This window comes from Agelaius phoeniceus, chromosome 3 (assembly GCF_051311805.1).
Source record: "Agelaius phoeniceus isolate bAgePho1 chromosome 3, bAgePho1.hap1, whole genome shotgun sequence".
In the NCBI taxonomy this organism is placed as follows: Eukaryota; Metazoa; Chordata; class Aves; order Passeriformes; family Icteridae; genus Agelaius; species Agelaius phoeniceus.
In genome coordinates, this window is record NC_135267.1 from 47,101,211 (window position 1) to 47,125,992 (window position 24,782).

At 40.1% G+C, this 24,782-nt stretch overlaps 1 protein-coding gene across 1 annotated transcript in view; it reads right to left on the minus strand.

Moving 5' to 3' along the window:
• The window catches only part of SLC22A16 (solute carrier family 22 member 16), a 35,584-nt gene extending 13,427 nt beyond the window's left edge, over positions 1 to 22,157 (minus strand). The window contains exons 1-3 of the mRNA XM_054630582.2: positions 22,022 to 22,157; positions 4,327 to 4,803; positions 1,679 to 1,796 (exon numbers count right to left, since the gene is read on the minus strand). Coding sequence (XP_054486557.1) covers positions 1,679 to 1,796; positions 4,327 to 4,803; positions 22,022 to 22,071 — 645 coding nt within the window. The 5' untranslated portion in view covers positions 22,072 to 22,157. The remainder of the gene's footprint in view (positions 1 to 1,678; positions 1,797 to 4,326; positions 4,804 to 22,021) is intronic.
• Between the last annotated feature and the right edge of the window lie 2,625 nt (positions 22,158 to 24,782).

Below are 24,782 nucleotides of genomic sequence, written 5' to 3' on the forward strand. Positions count from 1 at the left end.
AAATGTGACGTGAATTAGGATGTTTCTCTGTAGTGAGGGACAGCCAGCCAGAGACACCTGTGAAGAAACTTAATTTGCTGATGTCATTAAGCCCTTCTCCTCCAAAAATCAGGTCCCTTAATGACATCACAAACTGGATGCTTGGGAAAGAGAGGTTCCCTGAAGTAGTTGTCACTTCTGAAAATCTTGATCTCTGCTTTTAAGCAGAACATTAATACCCTGCATGTCAGAAAACTGCACATTTACAAACAATTACCTTCCACACCTTTGTAAAATATCTCATTAAATCAAAGTTTTTGCAATATTGGAAGAGAATCTCATATATATACACAATTACAGGTTCTCATATGGCATCAAGTGAATGCAATTACTGGCATGTTCTGCATAATAGTATTTCTTCATTGAATATATATATATTATTGAATATATATATATATTTCAATTTCTCAAATATCTCAACATCAAATTCCTGGTATCTTAAAAAATTGCAAAACACAGCTAGACAATATAGACTAGAAAATATTTCAGTATATTGTTTTGATTAATTGATTTTCCCATTAACAAAATTCCAGTTAATAGTCTCCAATTCTGAACCCACTGATAGGAATGCTGCACTGACTGCAGTGGCATGGGGCTAGAGTTTAGGACTGCACCTTGCAAATCAGTCCCAGTGGCCAGATAAAACCTACAGCATCAGCCTGGACAGAGCCTTTTGCTTTTCTAAACTACCACAGGACCTGGCATCAACAGCCAAGGGAGTCAGCAGAGGGAATCCTGTAGATCTCACTGTTTAAGGCTGACATGATACAGTTTTTCCTGCTAGGAAATTCAGGCAAAGGGAGCTCCAGGTACAAGGTCCTTTCTTGACTAATGCACTGTCAGCAGAACAAAATAAATTACGGGAATATTTTTAAATATCTAACCCATGTTCAATAAGTTAGATGATTTTTTTTGGTGATAGCATTCTAATTTCTTTATGCATTGTGTAGTGAAAATCTCAAGAATGTACTTTGGGCTGTAAAATAGTTATTTAAAAGTGGTTATTATGTATAAATATTGAATATGTGTCAGATATTGGATGTATACCACACACACACACAAAATTGTGTGTGTGGGTCTGCATAAACACATATACTGAAATACCTTTAAGTACATCCAGTACTAAGTACCTTTAAAACATCTAGGTGTTAAACATATCTGCCTATGTATTTAGTGTTCCAGATACAGCTTAAAAGACCAAAGAGATGCAAGGAAGAGAAAATGTGCATCTCTCCTCCATCACTCAAAACGGTAGAGATAAAAATAATACTTATTATAGATTTGCTAGTTTAAGAAAAAAATATATTCCATTTCTAACAATAAGGAGAAATGCAACAGCAGCTGCAATGCAGAATCCAGAGTTTGCTGCTCACACTTGGTATTTAATTACCAGTCCAGCAGAGGTTGGGATGGAGGAAGTACCAAACACTGCTTCATACAGACGCTTTCTATTAATTCAAAGAGGAAAACTGCTGTGGTCCAAGAACATTCAGACTCTCCCTGCTCTGCTGAAATAAGTGCAACAGACGGGGCTTTAGAATAATGAAGTTGGAGAGGAAATAATAACAAAAGGGAGGTTTTCCTGAGAAGGGGTAAGAAATGGCACGGAGAAGGGCCAAGGGTGAACGTCCTTTCTTACCATAGCGAGGAGAAAGCGCACAATCACAAAACTGTAGTAGTCAAAGGTGAAGGCCACCGCGATGCCAAATACAAACTGACCAGCACTTGTGAACCATATAACACGCTGTCTTCCCAGTCTGCAAATCACAGCAGTAATAAAATCATCAATAGCCACAAACATTCTATTAAAATACACCTGCAGCTCCAGAGAGCCTAGATGGAAGTTACTAACTCACCAAAGAAATTCTGGTTTAGATACCTGTCTTAATTTGTCGGCAATTTCAGCTTCTAAGAAAAAAGATGAATTGAACTTCCATTCTACAATTCTTGGCTGGAAGCAATGAGCAGTGAGCATTACATATGTGCACCTCCAGTTTTAACTTGTACGTAACTGATTGGTAATTTTACTCCTATTTATGAGGACATGAATCAGTTTTTCAGCTATTTTATATTAAGTAGCATTGTGTTAATAATTTCTGACAAAAGTTGGCTGGGATACCATGCCATCTTTTGTCAAAGTAACAACCAATTTTGATAGTAATGAAAGGTTTCTGTAACCTACCTTTGTCCAGTTCTTTAAAATTGAATTCTCTAATAAATGACAATCACACAGCTCCCCATAATTTTCTGATTTCTGACAGCACATATGCATGCATATAAAAACACAGAAATCTAGGAAGAAAGTAAACTAATGGCAAAAAAATCATGTCAAACACTAGCTGCAGCAGTAGATAAGACTCCATTGGGAATTCACTACATTCTATCTACAAATGCTCTGTAACACAAACTGCATGGAATTATTTTTCTTCCCCGATAATAATTCCTTGGTCTCTTATTACCTCTTCCATTGCAAACAGCTTTTTACAAATGGAGATATTACTTTTAGACAGTTTGAGGAGTTTTGGACTGGTTTTTTTTAATGCATTTCGTACTCCAGTAAAATTCCTCCTGTTTTTTCCCAGCCTTGACCTGAAATCATGATTTGGTCTTTGATCCCCGCCAGGAAAGATCCCAGTAAGTCTTAAATATCAGAGCTCTTCTATTGGGAAATCTGTTAATTGGTAATGGGAGGGATACATGAGCTTATTTCCCATGAGCCAGGATGTGTCAGAAAATAATAACTTGCAGCTGTAAATTCTGCAGCTGTAAATCTGCAACTCAGAATGTGTGTATTATCTTAACTGGTTGTCCATGGGTTGAATTAATGGAAATGAGAACAATACAATCCTAACCTTATAAATCATGTCCAAGTATTAATTAATAAAGTTATGACTTATTTAAAGGGACTCAAAACAGATGTTAGTATTATATTCTGGTTTTGTACTAAATACAATTTTACAAAGCCTGGCATTGGGAAGCAGATTGATTCCATGTGTTCTAAAAGCCAAATTAAAAAGTTCATCGTTGTTTTTGCATTCCCATGTTGTGACTGTCACACTGTAGTGCTGTGCTAATGAAGGAAAATCAGAAAACAACACTTCTGATCTCCTTACAGTCTTAGATGTGGGATGAAACATCACTCTCCACCCAGCAGAACTGTCAGTCAACAAGCTCCTTTATAGAAAGACATAACTCTAAACCAGCCTTCAAAGCAAAGCACAGGTACAATAAGTGCCCAAGACAAAGCTAAGTTCAACATAACTTGAATATTTGAGTCTCATCTGGACAGACAGGCATGGCTGGGTGCTCTCAGGAATATGCCTGTTCGTGTTGAGAGAGGAAACCAGCTGAGGCAGGAGGCCACAGATGTGTACTCTGAGGCACACTGTTGCTTCTGAGTCCAGCTCTGATGCTGGATTTCAGTGCATGGGCTGAGATAACACCCAGGGAAGAACTGTTGGACAGGAATGGGCCTTGGAACTGTGGGCAAGAGACTGCTCGGGTCGAGTCCCTCCAGGACTGATGCTCCTCGTGCTCAAACAGAACTTTGTTCATGCTGGTAAATGAGTGAAGCTACAGCCCAGCTCACCCACACCCATTTTTCCTCTTATGTTCACAAGCTTTCAAGAGACTAAGGTTTAAGCTAATTTTTCAGGAAAAACCTACAACTCGACAGCAAGGAAAAATAGTATCTGGGTGCTTATTTTATGAAGTGGGGCTTGATTAAACCCTCATAGCCTTTGCATCAGCTCCATTGAGCTGTATTCATGACAGAGGTTAGGAAAAGTGATTTTCAAATACCTGATATTTAATCTTCTACTAGCCCTCCAGCTGTCATACTACAAAAAAAAAAAAAATTGCATTTCCATGAGGAACCTCTTCTCATGAAAAATGAGGTGAAAATCTACTCCCAGGTTTTACCATTGCTATTACAATGAGCTATTGCTATTCCTGTCAAAATAAATAACCAACCAAACAAATAAATAAAAATATAAAGACAAATACTAGCTGCACAGGGCAGTTTCAGGGATCAAGGTCTAGAACAATGGATGAGAAAGTTTGAAAAAGTTCTAAAAGTAAATTATTTGAGAATATATTTTAAAATTAGGACTTGTAATAGGAAAAAGAAACCAAGTTAAACAGATCTGTGAACAAAGCAATATCCAAACCTCCTGGATGTGGCATATGTAGTTATGAATATACAATGAATAGAAACAACAAAAACAGGTAGATACACATAAAGTTACTGTAGTCTGAAGCTACAGTTTTCAGAGGATGGCACTTTACCTGTCAGCAATGTCACCAAAAATCACTGCTCCAATCAAGACTCCAAGCATGAATGTAGGCTGGATTAATTTTGCAAGCCATTCTCGGTCACAGACCAGATCCCACTGTGTAACAACAGTGCTCTTCCACTTTGTATCATCATAGAGAAATCCATCAGAACAAGGAAATACAGACTTGTTGCCTTTGTATTCGTATGCCAGATCCAAAGTGACTTCTCGTTTGGACCTGCTGCATTGATCAAGTTCCCAAATTTCTCCATTTTCCAGCTGGACTACAATGTAGTTTTCTGTTGATGTCCATAGTGTCCAGATGTCCTCTATACTTGATGCAGAGGAGTTGTGGAAAAGAACACCACTCACATTTCCAGGGAACCCACATACAAAGTTAGGAGTAACAGCCATGAACACAGATGCTAAGTAATGGATACCACATGACATAGCTTGAAAGACAGATGCAAAATAAACACATGCTTGAAATCTGTAAAGGGAAAGAAAACATTTTACTGAGGAAAAGCCCTCTACACATGAAAAAAATATTCAGTGTAATTGTTTGGGTAGATCAGTAAATGGAGATATCATTAATGTGTCTAGTGTTTTGTTGTGTGGTGCTGCTTCAATATTAGCTAAGCTCTGCAAGAGACCAAAGATGAGAAAAAGATCCACAATTTGGAATCTATTGTTAAGAAATGAGTGCTGCTCTTAGTCATGTGTTCAGTCATACGGAGAAGACAATTTAAAATGAAACAGTTTGGACCTTAAGCACTTAGTTTGAAGAGCCTTCCACCCTCCAAATCTCTGCAGCATATCCCCTTAAAATAAGGCCTCAGATTACTTGGATGCTTAGAAAAACCAAAATGTTGCAACCTCAGGTTCTTAGGAGTAGAGATATGTGCATCAAATAAAACAAACCAAACACATTAAGACCCTCATTCCACCTACTTGTATCTCTACAGCTGAATTCCATCTATTTTCCATCTCTCTTTATTGCAGCCAAAAGACAAAGAGAGAACACATGTAGACACACGTAGAAGATGGAATCTGAACAATGTGAAATGTTTTGTAGCAAAACAGAGCTCTGAACTGGGTTGGGTTTTGGCTTAAACAGCGTGTGCAGTTATCCATTAAAGATTGTATCATAAAGCAAACTTAGTAAAAGAATGTTTTATGCCTAGCCTGAATTTGGGCATTTTAACAGCTTTTAAAGCTTGCTTGAGATGCATGTAAATCTTAGTAAAAAAATTGCATATGTGTTCAGACTTTCAAAAGACTTGCATTGAACTCTAGTGTCACTGTATGCAAATTCTAGACATTTTCTGATAATTTAAGCATAAGGAGTCGTTTTCTCAATTAAATGCTTAAATTATGCATCTAATTAATACAACATCTGTTCAGAAAAAACAAAAAAGCTTTTGTTCTCCTCCCTTTTTTATTTCCTGAAGGCCAATGAATTGCAATAATTTGAAGAAGTGTTCAATGAGCTTCTATACACACATTCTTTTTGCAGGACACAGCAGGCCTCGGCAGCATGAAACAAAAAGCAGATTTTTTTTTAACATGATCAGAGGCTACCTCTGCTGAAGTTATAGGAAATAATGTCCAAAACCAAATGCTTTGAAATGTCTTTTGGGAAAATTCAGAGCAATTCCAATCCCTGTAAAAATGCAGATTCTAGATATGCCTTCTCCAAAATGTATCTAATCTAGCCATGAATTCCCATAATACAGATCTCAACAGTACATACCCTAGGGCTTTTAAATCTATCATCAAAATTTCTAAATAATTTGAAACTATCTATAAGAATTTACTGGCTTGTCTTAATACCCAATTAACATTTCCAATAAAATAGTTCTCTTGTAAAGCACACCTCCATTCACCATCCTCATTCTCCTCTGCCTTTTATCTTGATTCTTATTTCTTTCCTTGGTAATGTAAAAGCCTATCCTGTCCTTCCAATGGCATTTGACATTGCTGTTGTTCTGCTGCAGTGCTTTTCATCCCCCTTTCTCTTGACAAACAGCTCTATTGACTTTTCTACAGCAGTCTGAGGAGTGAGTTCAATTGCTAAAGCCACTGTGGCAGCTCAAAATCTGGCTCCACTTCCCTCTGGAGGATGCTGCAAGGCAATCCTCACACAGGTGCCATGCTGCTCCTTCTCAAACAAAACTGAAAGATATGGTCAGGAGAAACTGAACATAACCACAGCAACCCTTCAAGTCTATCAATTCTCTCTCAAGAGAACAGCTTCTTGGGGATTAAGTAGCTAGCCATAGGTGAAAGCAAGGCTGAAACAGCTCTGAAAGGTGTTTGAGCTATCCTGGACCATAAAAAAAGCAAAGGTTATTTTGAAATGTAACCCTTGGGACCCTATTGATGCAGACAAACATGGTCAACAATGTTTTTTAGTTCCTCTTCTCCAGTTTCATTTTAAACTGTTCCCATCAAAAGACACAAATTCATTTTAAAAATAGCAGAGCACGACCAAATTCAACAACCTGGGCTACTGTTGCAGTATGCAGAACGCTAGAAAGAGATAATAGTAAATTAAACCCCTAGAAGCTGTCACTTACATCTTCTACTAGCTAGTAAAAAGTGGCATACTTGGAATCAGTATTTGCAATTTCTGTCATTATGCATTGGAAAATTGCAGTGTCAAATAATCCCCTTGGTATTTCTGAGAGAGCGGGAGAATGAAATCATTTCAAACTCTCATACACACCTCTTGAGTTTCCTAATCAGTTCTTGCAATACAAGAAATATCAGGATCATAATTTATCTTCAGCTCAGTAAGAGTGAGTAGGAAAAATATATTTATGCCATTTTTTTGTTGGAGAGGCTTAAGGGAGATAACAACTTTTAAGGATAGAGTCTGAGAAGATGGCATGAAACCATCCACTACACACATTTTTACAAATTCAAAGCCCAACAGTATCACTAGGGCTATGAGCAGGTCTAGTTAATCTCTGCTCTCACTACTCACTTCAGAGTTTTATCTTATCTCTTCCTGAACATTTCTTGTGATCATACTTCAATGCCCATTTTGACAGACTGCTCCACTGTCAAATCTTTCTGCAGGAAAGTTTCTCATTAAATCTAAAATCTATGTCCTCTTTTCAAATATAAGACTATTATTAGCTTATAAAACACCCTGCTACAACTTGAATAAATCTTCTTTTTCTTTTATCACTTCGTTGTACAGAATTCTCAGTTCTCCTCCACCTCCTCCTGTTACTGCTGACAACCATACAAACTACAGTCTGAACTATTTCCTCTTTTTTGTGCCCCTTCTTTCTTTCCACCTCTGTAAAAAGCAATAAAGGATTCATTTTAAAGAAATACCTGTCATACAATATTTCACCCATCTTTCAAGGGTTTAACTTACAATTAGATATAGCTTATTCTTGTGAAAAACATCCTTCCATTTCCAATGTTATGAAAATCTTACTCAGTTTCAACAAAGAAATCCACTTTGTAGCACCATTATTTTTCTTACCTAATTTGCAGCATCAATGCAAACAAAAGAAGTCAGAATACCAGATAGACATTAACAGACATCATTTATGCTGAATATGACTTCATTTAAGAATGGAAAAATGGGTTTTTACAGCAAAATTACCATGTTGATCAGAACTTTGCAGGCGGGATTGCACTGCAGTTTTTAACCACTACCTGCTCAATGAAAGAGCCAAGGAGCAGGCAGGGGGAGCTGGGATAGGGAGGAATAAGGCCTGATTTAAAGTTAGAAAAGCATTTGGAAGCACCAGGGTCCGAAGGCACTCTGCACCACACTAACAAGCTGCTTCCCTGCCTGCAAAAACTATTTACTGCTCTCTCCAGTAAAATTCCACACTGGGCTGGCTAAGCCTCTGTCTGTATATAGTCTGTATGTGCATATTTTTGTACATACAAAACACAGAAAAACTACCCTGAAAGTCCTGTTTTGCTGTGAAGGAAACCCACTGCTGACTACAGCAGTGTTCTAACAGCATTCCCACTGGTCCTAGATTGAAAAGCCCAACCTTACAAGCTTCTGCCAATCTCCTGTGGGTAGGAAGAGCTCTTCTTCCAGAAAGACCAGTGGTGTAAATGTCAGGAAGTTCCTTAACCTGTATAGTTCCCAAAGAGGAATGAATCCAACCATTAGGGACAACATAGGGAAAGAATGAAAAGTGTGTAGGGAGGTCGATGCGTAGGGATGTAGGAAGATAAGTATGTAGGGATGGAAGGAGATGGGAGAGTACTACAGGTTAATGGAATTTTGCTTTCCAGAACAGCTGGAGACTGAAAAGGGACAAGGGCACAGGTCCAGCCTCAGTGCAGACAGAGATGGGGGTGGCAGAGGGTGCTGAGCGAGGAGGAGCACAGAGCTGCTGCCTCCTCTGTTGCCACCTGGGATGCCTCCCTTTGAACCCCTGGTCCATGAGCTGCATCCCAGACCCTGGGCTGTGGCCATGTGGATGTCCTGCCCAGTGTCAGAGCCCTGGGACAGGTCCCTGGCTATGCTCATGCCATGGCCCAGCAGCCCCCGGCCCTTGCGGGAGCCTGGAGCAGCTCCCGGGCGCTGTGCGGGGCTGGGAGGTCACAGCACAACATCCACAGGTCATGCACTGCTCTGGCCCTGAGGCACAGGGTAAAGTCTAGGCTGCCCTTGATCCCCACTGTAAATCATTAACTTTTTACCCCATTCTTAATTTAAGAACACCAAACTGATAAGAAAGTCCTTTATTACTGAGCTTAAAGCTCTCTGCTGCAGACATATACTATATACCGTGTATATAGTATAGCTACCATATATATAATATATATATACTATAATCCCTGTACTAACCACATATATATACTACATATACACTATAATATATAATATATACTATATATATATAGTATATACTGTATATTATAGTGTGTATAATATATACACTATAATGTATACACTATATATAGGATATGTACTATATACTATATATAATATATACTATATGCTATATATATACTATAATATACACTGTAATCCCTTTATTAACCACACCAAACTCAATGTTTGAAGTTAAATTTCCCTGAGTAAAGAAATACTGTTGTTCATGCATGGAAATGGTAAGAAAATACCATTGCAGGAGCAAAAAACACTATTGAAATTCACCAAAAAAAAAGCAAATTCTGTGATTTATTTTCCAGGACTGATCTCAAAAAGGGCAGATTTTGGCAATAGGATTTTAGTACCAATCATCTTCACATACACACTACAGATTATAGAACATATATTGTTGCAAATATTCTAACCTATTTTACAGATATATGTTTTCCTTTTTAAAACCCTACTTTTTGCCATTTAAAAAAAAGTTCTGTGAACATGATGACTGTCCTAAAAGGTATGATAATTTCTCTCAGTGTTTTTCCATCTCTTCAGTGACTTGCCATGGGAGATAATTATTTGGCAAGTACATTTTGTCACTCTTGCCAGGAGTGTCAAATATAGAAGTCAAGAAGACTTTATAGGCTACTGCTCCAGTATAGAGATCCTTAATGAATGCCAGAAGTCAAATGAGCCTAAAATTGTCTTCACAAAAGCAAGACACAACATGAAAACGTTCCAGTCCCTCTTAAAATATTTGTGATATTTCTCCACAGTAATTTTTTTTTCACTTTACAGCTTATAGTAAAAAAAGATTTTTGCATTTTCTATTTCCTCTGCACAAGTTCAAAGATCAGGAAGAAAAACAACTGGTAATATCATGTCAGTACCTGAATATGAGAAATACTGTTCCATAAAGACAATGAATTAGATCACAGATCACTGTTGCTCTGGCTGTAGTCTCACGGCACAACATCTCTGTGGCACTGTCAATGCAAGATATTTTCTCCCTTCTCTTTTGCCACTGTTTATTCCCCCCTTGAGACACAGTGCACTCTAGCCTCAGCTGTGGTGGTATTTCTTTTGTAGACCATCTGTGAACTTTGCCTGGCAAACTGATTTGACTTGAATAAAAAAGTCAAAATAGATACTAAATTTTTAAAAATGGAACACAAAACCAATAAGCTAGACTAGTTGTCCACTCTAATTTATATTACATCCATGTAAACTATCCACACCAGTCTATTTGGAAGGTTGTCCATCTTGCACACAAAAAATACTTGAAGTGCACACTGCCATGTATATGTTAGAGAATAAATCCCCAGCCTCAGAGTACTTTTAGCATTGTCAGTTATTGCAGTGTATAGCAGGGACAAGACTTGCTGTCGGACACTAATTTTATGTTAAATAAAATATGATTCTGATTTTCTTGTCTCTCAATCAAAAACAGAAGAGGGGGAATTACCCTGATACTCATCAAAATCTAATATAAACATTTTAAATAATTTTGGTTTAGAATAGACTCACAAAACTGTTCTGAGATTAGCAAAGTATTTGTACTATTCCACTGGCTTTACAAGAACTATTTTTACTGCTTGTCTTGTCAACAACCTCATTTGTAAGTTGCTTAAGTCAGAAAACACAGTATGTTTTTGTTGTGCAGTGTACATTCAACAGGATGGATTCAGTGGAATGAAATGTCCAGATATTTACTATTTCTGAAAGAATTTGTGTTCAGTAACCACTTTAACCTCTGTATTCCATCCTGGGTTGATTGGTTTTTGGTTTGTTTTTTTTTTTTTTTTCATGTGAGAAAAGCCATTCAGCATTCTTTCCACTCTAAACCAAAAAGTGATGATGCACTTCCACATTTATCTTTTGAGAGGAAAGGAACTGAATGTGACTCAAGTGTATTTTTGCCATGGTGCAGAGATACAAATTTGGAGACAGCCTTAAATATACAACATGCACAGCCTGATTTGACTTATGGTGTCAAGAATAAACTTCCTTCCCTCCTAAGATCAGTTTGAACTATGCTGAGAGTCTCAGCCCACATGGTTATTGCCAAAATTTGTTTTCAGAGACAGAAGATGCTGTGTTGGATGTCCAGTTTAAACCTATGAACAGCACAGATGAAACAGGAATAAAGGAAACTGTGGAGATCAGGAAAATCTCAGGAATGAAATATTATAATCACTGACAACAATGCGTGCATCGATGTGCAGTCACCAAATATCAGACACCAAATCATTCTTATACTTAAAACTGATTCTCTGAAGAATTCACTTCTATCCCATTAAACTTATGCACATTTGCCTTTGATTAAGACAAGTCCAGCATTTGTTCACCAGAGTCAAGAAGAAAAATACATTGGCTGCTCACTACTCTGCATTTGGTATGACAGCTCAGATGAAGGCAGTCACATCAGCATGGAAATAAAGGAACAGTGCTAGAGAATTAAGAGCCATACTTAAATATATATATATATTTTGAAACTTTGAACAGTTCTGCAGTTCTTCCTTTTTGACTATTTAAATCAGGCGCGTGAGGTTCCTGTCAGCACCCGTGACAAACCAGTAAATATTGCTGGGTTTCAGCAGCTGGGTGGCAGAGCTTTCACCTCTGGACAGCCACACACAGCCAAAAGGGAGCTGCTGCTAAAGGTGCCCGGGGTTTCTTGCTGCCCCCCTGCCAAGGGTGGCTGCCCCAGGGGACAGCCAGGCAGGAGGATGGTGTGACCATGGCTCAGCCACTCCACCCCAATGCCCAACCTTCTCATGCAAATGGCAGGGAAACTGGGAAAGACACAGAGGCCCTGGATTTGCACTCAAGCAACCAAGGTACACATAAACATTCCATTTGACTTTCCTGGGAAAGCAACCTCTGATTAAGGGGGAGCACATCACTGGGAGCAACAGCAATTCCAACACCAGAGTCAGGTTTTTTTTTTTATTCTAGCTACCCACTTGCCCTTTCTGCTATACATATACCAGGTAATTTAATCAAGAAAGAGCATGACCATGCAGTTTGTAAGTGATTTAGCTTTGGTTTGGAATAATTTGGACTAGTGTTACACACAGCAGAGTGGTTACACTTGAACAGTAGTAACACTTCAGGCTCTATACTTGGAAGTTTCTGTTCCAGGAATGGCATTTCTATAAACATCTACCATTTAGAAAATGAGCATGTACTCTTCATGATGTATCACTAGCATTACTGTCACAGGGAAAGCTCAATTCCAGTTTGTCTGGTAACACTGTTTTCTTTTGGTCAGCCTCTGCTTCGTGGACAAATCCAAATTAGGTATTTAATTCCCTTCCACACTGTACCACTTCCATCAGTTTATGTAAGCAAATCTTTTCTGTAAAGTGTCTAATAGAATTTCAGTGTTTTTATTGAGGTTCTACCTAACTATAGACATAGGCAGTACTTAATGTATAGACAGTTATATTTCATCCTTCCTTTCCCATTTAGGAAATAGGATGTTTTCTGCTGGTTACATTGCTGACACAATGGACTAACTTTGCTCAAACTAGCTTATATTTATTTTGCCCTTTTTTTCTGTCTATAATCCTGAAATAAAACTAACTGGTTGTCATGTTAATAACATTCTTACACCTCTGTTATTCTATTTATATATTTCTTCTGCAAAACCTTGCATCTGTTGCAGCTGACAGTATAAACACATTAATTGAATATCTGCTTCAGAGTGGTGAAAAATGCCTATGCTGAAGCAATGAGCAATCTATTTTTTAAAGATTAATTCACAAAGTAATTAAGCCTTACAGTTCTCATAGTTATATTATGCCTTTAAAGAACTCTTTTTTTGGTGTTGTTTCCTATTTGTAATCCACATCTAAGAAGATTTGGATATAGACAGTTCATTTTCAGTAACAATCCTACATAAATTCTCTTCACATCCTCCCACACATTGTTAAGCATATTTCCCAAGGTTTTAAATTTCTACATTTGAAATTTAATTCCTTCCTACCTAGAAAATGATTGTAAAGTTACTCATTCTTACAGGTTTTTGAAAGTTCTCATGGAAAAATGCAAAACAAGTGAGGAGTCTGTGTAATTAATTTAAGAACAGTGGACATCACTTTCCTAGGGAATGTTTGTAGCTGTTCCTGTACCTACAAGTATCTTCTGAGTTTTCAGTTAGAAATAATATGGAATATTATCTCCATGGATCAAAGTATGCTTAAATCATTTCTGTAAATACTTGGGAGGAATGTCATGGAATTTTGGGTTGCTCTATTCTGTAAATCCTCCTTAATATAAGCAGTGATTTTATCCATAGCATTACTTTCACAGCCTTGAATGTGGTTAAGGTAATTTAGTCTATTTCTATGGGCTACATAAAGCAGTTTATACTAGATAATGTGTCATTTTACTCTCCCTGGCTCCATTTGCAACTCTTACAATGTTCATTGTTAATTCTGACATTCACCATAGTGACTCTTCATCAAAAGCAAAACCCAAAAGCTGAAGTAGATACCTTTGCTTTATTAGCTTTTTTGAATATTTAATTTAAAAAAAAATCACTTAACAAGACATTACATTAAGGGAATTAATTGTCAGATAACTCTGTCTTCTAAAATTTGGGACAAAGTCAACATGTAAATCAATGCATTTCAGTGTCAATCACAGATTCTTTCCCGTTGAAGAGAATACTGCCAGTTGCAATCCTGCTTATATGGAATCCTACCTTTTCAATTCTATATCTCTATAGCTTGAAGAAAGAGATTCAATTTAATGCAGAGTCTGGTATGGTTAAATGATTTTCTTCTGTCAAGCATGCTTTAGTTTCTGGAATTAAGTACACCCATATTTAGTGGCTATGTACTACATGAGAAATAAAACAGCCTCCACACCGACAGCTCTGCTCCCTCTCTGTAAAAGAGTAACTTGAATCTTTAACAAAGTCTTCTGCAGGCTTTGCTAAAACCCAGTTAGGACATGGAAGAGGAGTAAAAAGTATGTCCTTTCTTCCTCTCTCTTCAGGAGTCCACACTGATGACCCACCAGTCCTTCAGGAGCTCTTGGGAGGGCTCAGGTTAGCAGCCCTGACAGCACATCTTCCCCAAGGCATGGGAAGTTATTTCTAAAGCCACAGAAAAGATGGCTATGGATAGCAAGAGGATTTTCAGCTTCTTTTGCAGGTTCGTGGCTCATCTTCCCTCCAAACTGTTCCTCTTCACTGCAAATGCACAACCCATTATTTACTTCCACAGTACTGTCAGGTTCTTTCCTTGAGTCTTTCCCTTGTGGTATCTCATCCAAGGGAATGGTCTGGAATAATCCTATATCCTAACTGCACATTAATATTTACAAGCATTTTAGAGGTCCCATTCTCCACAAAAATAAAGAAGCCGAATTCTGCTCAGACCTACCAGGGTTCTTCTACCTAAATGTACTTTTCTACCAACTGCTCCCTCTATTCTCAATGAGTGCGACAGAACCAAGGGTGGCTACACTGATCTACAAAGGATGCCAGTCCTTTGAGGAGCCTGAAATACAGGTGTAAATGGGATGAGGTTCCAGTTCTCTGAACCTGGAACTAACATGCATTATCTCTCAGAAAGGTGGAGCTGTTATAAGGGAATACCTTATGGTATTCCCAGCTCTGCTGACATACACCAGTTCTAAAGACACAGGAAAAAAGATCAAACAATTTGTTCTGGAATATGATACCTGAATATAGATTGTTTAAATGAAATGAGATATCATGCGTATAATGTTACCATGCTTACAGTTCACTTAGATGCAATATAATGTATATAAGTATGCAATCCATAGGGATCCAAAGGGATCTGTTTCTCTAGATCCCTTTTTCACTTGGTGAGGAACCACAAACAAACCAGGATTTACCTGGTCCTAAACCACGTAGTGAAAACAAGACAGATGGGTAACGCTCTTAACAGTCCAATTCTCCCTCTGGACAAGGTGATTTAGCAGGTGTCTGAAGTTTGCACTACAGGCCTGTAAAGATACTGAGGTGAGCTCTCCAGTGCTCTGATTTGGGCAGCTGATTCCCCACACAGCTAGAACAGACTTTTACAGGCGTATCAGGTAGGAACTTAGATGCTTCCATATCTCTTTCACAACTTAGAGAGGAGAATGAAGTCACAATACAGCTGGAAAAGTTCAGGCCATCATGGATATAACATTTAAATAGCACTGAACTCCATCCGAAGTCTGGTGCTGACTGCTCTTTATAGAGCAGCAAATTATTCCCAGTTCTTTGAAGCACCTTTTCAGTACTTATTTTCTACTTTTTGCTGCCTTATTGGCCTTTTCCATCTATCCTTCATGACTTGTCCTGTATTCTTGCCTCAGCACCACTGCTGCAGCTGCATCTCTGATGCAGCTACCTAATGGCAATGCCTCCAGATAAGAGGGAGAGGAAACCCATCTTCACCTCTTGATCAAAACATTTTCTTGAGGAAAGGGTTCGGTACATGATCCAATGGATGGTGTTTCTAGATTCCTCAAATCATATTTTCAACACATGTGATTTTCAAAGAACATCTGCTCTGCATGAGCTAATCTGCTAATCTGTACCTTAATGTGGTACTATATTACTATAGATTAGCTAATCTGCTAATGTGTACCTTAATATGGTACATTGATGGCCAAATTATCATTATTAGGACTTGTAAATCTCTGTCTTCTACAATTTTTCATCACACTTTTTCCAGTCTTGCAATTGTAACCAAGATATAGCTACCTCAGCTGGTATCTCCTCTGGCTTGCTAATTTTTTTTTTCCATATTTCGGAAAAGTGGAGGATCTCATGTTCTTGTTCAGCTGCTAGAGTTTTGTGCCTCAAGTTATCTTAAATAAAACATCGGCAGTGTATGTATCTCAATACCGTCCTTGTTGTGTATAGCAAAATATGGCACAGAAATTGTCACAAAATGTGCTAAAGGCTACTGGGGCCTTCCAAAAATTCCCTAAATTTAAAGGTGTTTTCTGCTTGCATGACTTTGCTTCCTGCAATAAATTCAAACTTTCCATGAGTAAGGCCTTAATAAAAATTTCCTTCCACCTTAGAGATATCTGAGTATTGCTGAAAATCTTTACTATTATAAGAAAATTACTGACACAGCTTTTATAAGAATGGTATCCCTGTCCTCGGCATTGTATTACAGGGAACACACTGTCCAGTGCCCTACGTATTTCATATTCATTCACACCATAATATTTCAGGATTAAAGAGTTGATCATCAGCTCCTTGACATGTGTGATAAGTGCCTTATGCTGCCATAACTGTGACTGTGTTACAACTTGGTTAAGAAGCCACCCTGGGGTGTTGGCAACATTTCAGAGGTGAATCTCAGCCGTCTGGTTTACAAATGATAATTGATTTACCAGCTTTGGGTTTCAGGGTTGCTCGCACTGCTGGTTCTAGCCTTAGAGAAGAAATGGATAGTACAGGTGCAATTTCATCCCACTTTTTATTTAGTCATCTTTCTATTATGGCAATCTACTTTTTAATCTGCTTCTCTTATTATAATCTACTTTTTCAAGCCAGAAACAGGCAAGCACCTCCAGGGTGAGGATGTTCTGTGGCAGAACACCTTTGTCTATGCAGATCTTGCTTTAGACTGCCCCCAGTATGACCTGGATCCCAGCAAATGCTATATTAGAACCTCCTGCAGACCATGCTGCTGGTACATTGCCACCATTATCCTGGAGCACTTGCCAGTACCCAGCTTCGGTTCTGAGTCTTGAGAATATTTCCACTTTTGCCTAGTCAGGCATAGATAATAAGGCCTTTGTTTGGGCTGCTGGAGTTTGCTCTCTGAAAACACATGGGCTGTCTGGGTTCTCCAAAGCTATTACCACGCCCTTCAACCAACAAGGTTAAGCACTATTTGCAAAATATCCCCACAAACACACAGAAAAAAGGGGGAAAAAAGAAATGCTCAAGCCCCCCTGTTTCATCCTACGAACATCTGAAACGAGCGTCGGCTGACTCAGATGTTAGAATATAGCATGGTTGTAAGAATGCTTATCAAACATTTCTGTCAAACACCACCCCTGACTGGGAGCCAAAGGAGGACTAAGATATGAGATTCCTCTGTCTGACAGCTGTCCACTGGTACATTTTGAAAACTGAATGACAGATATGTTGCAATAAACTTTTCCACTGTATAAGGTAGCATATGGGGGGAAAAAGGATTTTTTTTAAACAATCTCCAAACCACAGCACTTTGTTCATCTTCAGCAAACTACTCAAAGGTTAAGCAGAAATTCACATTATATTGTTTGAAAATATTAATTTTGTGTAGAATGTACTAAGTACTAAAGGTATTAGTATTTGAGGAAAATCTTGTAAGATTTTCACTTTTTAAATTAAAACTTGACTGTTCAAATGCTGAATATGAGTACAATGGCCTGCTTCTCCATACTAACTTGAAAAAGGAAAACCAATTTCTTTCCATATCTAACAAGCACCCTTCTCCACTTGAAAAATGTATTTTTCTGGGAAAGAACCTTTCAAGGTATCTGTAAAACAGGTGAGTGTGAAAAATCATTGCTTGAAAGTCTCTTTTTTTCTTTTTGTGAAAAGAAGCAGTGAGCATAATCTTTGAGACACTTGGGACTCCTTGTTAATTGGAATACAAACCATGACTTTCTGGAAGTAAAATGTACACAGCACAATTTGCAGATGTAATCTGATCACAAGAGCTGTGAGCTGTGGAATAAGAGAGAGGATAAGGGCAAGAGCATGAAAAGAGGAGCCTGGAAAAGTTCCAGGATGTGAAAAGAAGACAGACTGTTTGGTGTAGAGCTTTAGAAGTGAACCAAAGCTCTGCAAAGTAGGGAGAGGAGAAACAGTTGTTAGCACAGGCCACTCAAATATTGCTACCAGGGCACTGAGCAGCAGTCAGAAGAAGTCCACTACAAAGAATTTCTACAAAAGTCAAGAAAGTTTTTTAGCTAAGCAGACTCTCTCATACCTTTATAAACACTAGAAAAGTTCCAAGGTAATAAAGAGATGTCAAAACTGTTGGCAAGTGTATCAATGTCTACTAAATCCCATGTTTGGCTGGAACAGGTGACAGTTCTATCCAAACAAGCAGACTGTCCCTCCTCCTACAATAGCCATTGCTGATCTTTGGTTTGCTTGCTTCTACAGTCCAAACAGTAGGAACTTCACTGACCAGGCAAAAAGGGCATAGAAGACAACAATGTAAAGATGTCAAAAGCTGAATAAATACATAAATATCTCAGTAGAGATAAATAGCAGTAATTTTTAATTTATTAGATGGTCTAGCTGCTAGTAAAATGTATTCTTTATAAAACCAACACCTGAAAATCTAGGTGATGTACTCAACTTTGTAAAAGACAGAATATTTCAGAAGAAAAGGCAATCTTTTAAAAGATTCTGAAAATACTTCATTACAAACTCTGGAAATAGTGTCAGTGACACCCAACCTTCCTCTCTCTCTCTAACAATTTTCACCACCTGCTTTTAGCTAAAGTATAAGCCAAGATTTGAAAACTGTTAATCACAAGGAAAATGCTGCATACTGTGTGAGCTGCATCTCAGAGCTACCAGACGTTCCAGCTGGGAAATCAAATCCTTGCACTCATCCACACTTCCCAGAAGGGCACCTCCCGAGCTCCCTCTAGACAGTCATTCCTGATTAGATCATGTCTCCACTCAGCACACTGCCATGGTGCACATGAGAGCAGCAGAACACACGGCCTGTTTCTCACCAGCAAGCACACATGTATGTTTTGTGTCCTGCTGCTAGATTAAAGTCACTGAAGTTATTAAAAGCCCTTTAGTTTACCTGGGAATTAGCCATGCAGGCAGTGTGAGCCATCTCCTAATGCTCACCTACCCACCATGCTGCCAACCTTATGCCCACGGGTCGTGTCTCCCCTTCCCCAGCACGGGGCCTGCCAGGGACAGCCAGTGTCTGACTGCACCTGACTTTACCTGATGGGCCCCTGAGAGGGTTTTTGGACCTGGAGTGGGTGGGCAGAGAGGGGCTGAGAGGGAGACCCCATAGGTGCAGTCTGGCAGGATCTGCTGCATGGGAGAAGGGTGCAGCTCACTGCAGGTGCATTGGGAGGCTTGGCAACCCTTTAGTGGCAACCCTTTAAGGCTTGGCAACCCTTCAGTGATGAGGCCATCTGAGTCAGGCAAGCACTATTTGTCTGTCACCCAATCTCTGCGATAGTGACCAGTGATCTCATGCTCCACAGACTCAAGAACAATGTTTGAAACAATCTTCTTGAATTTATAGGCCACAGATGCTGCCCATGCCCAAATTCAAACAGAGGCTTAAAGTCTTCCTTTAATGGCATAGGCTACTTTACATTTTTATGGTTGTTCATGCATGTCACAAGACCCTATTAAGAACAACGGCATCACTGAGGCTTGTGAAACTGAGCCCAAACAGAAAGCAAAATATTGTCAGCATTCATGTGAATGTTAATTCTGTAAAATTCACAAACTTAATCAATGGGAAAGGTGTATATATATAATCTTTATACTAATAACTTATATATTATCTGTATATTAATAACTTTTATATAGATATATATTATATATCACATATATATAAAATGCATGCATTTTATCTCTGTATTTATATATGTCTGAACAGCTGCTCATTCTCTACTGCATCTGTCAGATTTTAAGAAAATCAAAACAGTCTCAAAATACTAACAGTCATGCTTGGATTGCTCAGAATCTGACTGTGTCAAATCTATAGAATCTATATATAGTGCATAGGTTATATGGGCCTTATGGGAATTGCTTGAACTGAAGAAATGAACCACTGATTATCTCTTAGTGCCAGCATGCTGCAAACTGAGCAGAACTAACTCTATGGTTACAGTTATGAACAACTTTTTCATATGAAATAGGATCATTCATCTAGCACTATCAAGGGATTTTAAAAAGTTTTTACAATATTTTTAAATAGCTCCACCCACCATAAGCTGCTACTATACCTACTGTTATACTATACCACTGGTGTGGCCTTTGAAATCTCAAACAGCCATAAATCTAACAGGACTATGCAAATTTTGGTAGCCTGCATTTCATCTCAAAGCTCCTAAACTTAAAGCAGCTCTTATTGAACTGCACCTCAAATAATCTGGTCCCTAGGTTATTGCTGTAGAATTGGTCTACTTTTAATTGCAAGGAGTAGTTTTGAAAACTTTATCCAAAGTATTGATAAATGTTCTCAAGTAGGAAAACTACTCCAGTAATTAAAAATAACTACTTTTGTGTTATTTCAGTATTCAGCATCAAGTGCCTGCTTTCCACAAAGAGCACAAAAGAGAGAAACAACAGCAGCAAAATCAACTGATTGCTAGGATTTCTCTCCTAGTTCACACAGAACAAGGCATTTTTGTTGCTGACCCAGCATTGATAACAAATGAGATTTGTTCAGATACACATGCCTGTAAATCACAGCCTAGTCAACTATCTAATTTAAGCCCAGGTGCCACTTAAGCAAGAAAAAGTCTTTCCATCCTAACCATCTGAAGAGGCCATTGATACCCACCACTACTGCTTGCACATGATATTAAGAGCCTCTCCTGCTGCAGTTCAGGCACTTCAACCATTACAAGGAGCTCCCAGGCTTTGTCCAAAATGCTGCTCCTGCCTGCCCCTGAGAGAAGACCAGCACTGTGGGTTAGGCTGGCTCACTGGTCACCGAGTTAGAAAGCACAACACTGCACTTCAACAGCTTGAGCCTGTGGCCAAATTGTGACACGTGGGTCTATTCCAGCCATCTGCTCCAAGGAGTGTGTGCCTGCAAACCCCACAATGATCAGCACAGCACGGACGTGCAGGAGAGAGCTCACTGTGAGGATGTGCACCCATTAGTCTTAATATTCATATCCTCTCAAACTTAATTTTAAGTCATTTCTTCTCCATTACCCTTACTGCTATAAGCAGTCCCAGATGCCAGCCTTGCATCCAGAGCTACAGAAGCATAAACAGACACAGACATGCCATGTCTGTGTATCCATCCAACAAACCCAGGCCTCTGTACACACAGACACACCCCAGAGCCACAAGGCACATCAAAGGAAACTCGCCACCGGGCACACATCATTTACCACACAGGTAAACCCTTGCTGATAAGGATATATGCACATACTCCCATTGCCTGTAACACGGACAACAAACCCAGCCTCAATAAAAAACACATCATCTCCTGCACTCAACAACCCTGTGGCCCTAAGCAGACACAGCCTGAGTGTCACACAGTGCTTCCCTGCACACTGCTTTGCCCTTCTGTCACCCCTGAAGTGCGCAGGCTGTTCCACACCCTGGAAGCTGCGTGTGTGTGTGTCTGCGTGTGTGTCTGTGTGTGTGTGCTCAGAAATGTGTGAGTTTTAAGTGTCTAAGAGTGCACGGCCCTGACTGGGCGGCTGCACGCACGTGGTGCCGGCGGCTCTGCGAGGCCATGTGGGATGTGTGGGATCGCTGCTGTGCGAGCGCGGCACACACGGGGATGGATGCGCTGCACGGCGCGAGTGGGCACACGCGTGGAGCGCCGCGTCTGGGTGGAAAAGTGCATGGTGGGGTGCAGAGTGCTGCACATACAAGCAGCAGTGCCTGTCAGGTCCGCGTGAGTTCACACAGCGCGGTGCCGTGTGTCACTCTCTGCGTGCCTGTGACAGTCCCCGCGCCTGTGTCGCTGTGTCCGAGCGAGCGCCCCGCAGGCTGCGCGATGCCGGGAGCGCACGGACACACGGCGCTGCTTGTCCCTGGGGCAGCTGTGACACCCGGCCAGCGCGGGCAGCATCACTCCCCGCACGGGATGTGCGGCTGTGACAGCCAGGGGCACCCCCGTACCTGCCGAAATGTCCCAGCGAGTCGAAGAGCCTCTCGGAGCTGAGAGCCATGGCGGGGCGGCTGCGAGCCGAGAGCCTCGGCGTCGCTGTCCCGGCCGTGCGGGGAGCAGGCACTGTCCCGTCCCGTCCCGTCCCGTCCCGCCCGCCCCCGGCCCCGGGCCCCGCCCGCCGCGAGGAGAATGGGCGGGCGGGAATGATGGGCGGGAATAACGGGCGCGCGCAACGGCCGCCGCCGCTCCCCGCGGGAACCGGGAGCCGGAGCTGGGAGCGGGAGCCCGGAGCCGGGAGCTGCCTCGGCGGCGGCCCTGCGCGCCCCGGGCTGGCCCGGGCCAGTCACAGCCCCCAGAGATTTGGATCCCGGGCTCCCGGTTCAGCCTCCCGCACTGACCAAGCGCCTCAGCCCGCTCCTGTTTTTAATGTAAAGCGAAATTAAAGGAGGCAGTTGTGTGCTTACATCCTCCTGTTACAATCCAATAATCCAATATATTTAGGCTGTAGTGTATTTCACGTGGACGTTTTGAATTAAAGGAAGGTAAAACCATTTTTATTTCACAGAGCAATATCTGAATCATTTTTAGTAACCTTACAATCTGCACTGCTATTTGGATGCATCACCTTCCTCACCTGCCCCCAAAGTTTTAGCACACAATGTAAAATAGAATTATCATTTAATAAAAGTAAAATATATAACATATCCCATATCTGCTTGACTGTCATTAGTTCTCAAATTTGTAATGAAGACTCAATTACATTTGGACTTACTTTTCTGCCTTGCCCGTAGTAGGCCAAGATAATCACTTTGAATTTGTTTGAGGATTAGCAAAGTCAGTTGCAACAGAAGACCTTTGTAATTAGCTTAGCAGAGGGTTTTGTTGGAACAGATACACTTTAGCAGCACAGTCATTCTGGACTCTGATAATCAGGCAAAATACAGGGAAAAAAAATCCCAAAACTGTTGCAGGTGCAGCTCTCATATTTAAGGTTTTTCTTCCCTAGAGAACTTCATTTCCCTTCTCAGATAGATAGAAGTTGCAAGACTTCCCTGCTCAGAGAAAGGCAGTGGACCAGATGCCCTCCAAAGTCCCCTTCCAACCTGAGTTGTTTTATGATTCTGTGATGAAAGACACATTTTCCAGCGGATTCCATGATCTCTTTCTGGGCTGCTCTACTGAAAAAACACAGAAGACCGAAACCAAATCAAAACAAATCGGCAAAAAAACCCAAGTAAATTCAACCTTATTATTTGTGTACTTCATTTTTTAGGAAGCACAGGAAAAGCTGAGAGGTAAATCCCTGTTAAATCCCAGGAAGTCAGCCTTCTGTCTCCAAAACCTGACCCTTCTGCTGTCACACTGAGACTCTGCTGCTTGCAGGGAAATGTGCCTTTAAGAGGCTCTGGCACCAAGCAAGTACCACAACTGTTCCTCTGCACGGAGCAGATGTTGGGGCTTCAGGGTGACAATCTGTTCCAATAGACCTGGAAAAAGCAGATGTTTGTCAGGCTCTTTGGCTCTGAATGACTCCTGACCACACCAGCAAAATGAGCAAATAGTAAGTTACACAACCAGGAACCTGAATAATGAGTCCAGCAGAGGATTGCTCCTTGCAGCTGCTGAGTTGTGAGACCACTCACCTCATCCACCAGCTCTGAAGGCTTTGCTGCTTCTGACAAAGCTCCCCATATGTCTCTGTGCATCTGCAAAGGACATTTTTAACACTGAATCTAGACTTTGTTGCAGTTCCTTTCTTAGGATACATAAGCCAGAAAGCCTAAGGATAGATCTGTTTTCTTTCTATATGAGTTTTTGAATTGCTTCAGTTTTGCCTTAAAAATACCAGCATTAAATTTAATCATCCTGGGGTTTTGGGGGTTCTTTGGGGTTTTTTTGGTTGGTTGTTTGTTTTTTTTCTGCAGAATGTTTTTCAGGTTTAAAATGGTATGTGCTTGAATGCAGCACAGGTACTTTAACAAGGAGTTTCTTTCTTCAAAGAACCACACTAGCCAAATAATATTTGCATAAACAAACACCAGTGAATAGTAAACATTCTGATTAAATATTACATTGCTGGTCATGTGCCTGGTTTTAGTGTCCTGCTTCCTACAAGTAAATTAATCAGTTTTCAGTAGCTTTACGGTGGGTAGAGAATATCTAATGTAAAAGTCAAGCACGAGAGAAAATCTAATACCTTTCAGCACCATTTTTAAGCCCCAAAAAATCCATAAATAGTTTTTTTTTTCTTTGCAGCCACTTGTAGGCATTCTTGTACACATTTCTATGATTGTCTCTTTGATAATATCATGACTTTACTGCCCATAGCAGAGTAAAGGAAAGAAATTTGCATGCACTCCTGTTAAATTTAATATCAAACTCCCATGTGCCTGCATTTCTAAGGGTTATTAAAGTAATGTCTTTAATGTCTGCTCTCTTAAACTTGTGGTGCTCAGAGATTTGTCTTGTTTCTTTCAAGCCTGTGAAGATGCACAACATGGTTCAAGCTTGCCTTTTCTCCTACCCTGTTATACCAATCCTACATGAAGCAGTAACTGTGCATTTAGTCCCCATCATTCCTGACTGAGATGTTTTTCACCAGGCACCTGGAGACAGTCATAGCACTCTCCTCACACAATACACGGCTCTCTTCCCAAAGGATTGTGCTCCATGATAAACTCTTGTGCAACAGAAAATACAGGGAACATCAAAGAAGGCATGATAGAGTTCTGTAATTAAAATGTGTCAAGGTGAGGCCATCCACATCTAAAC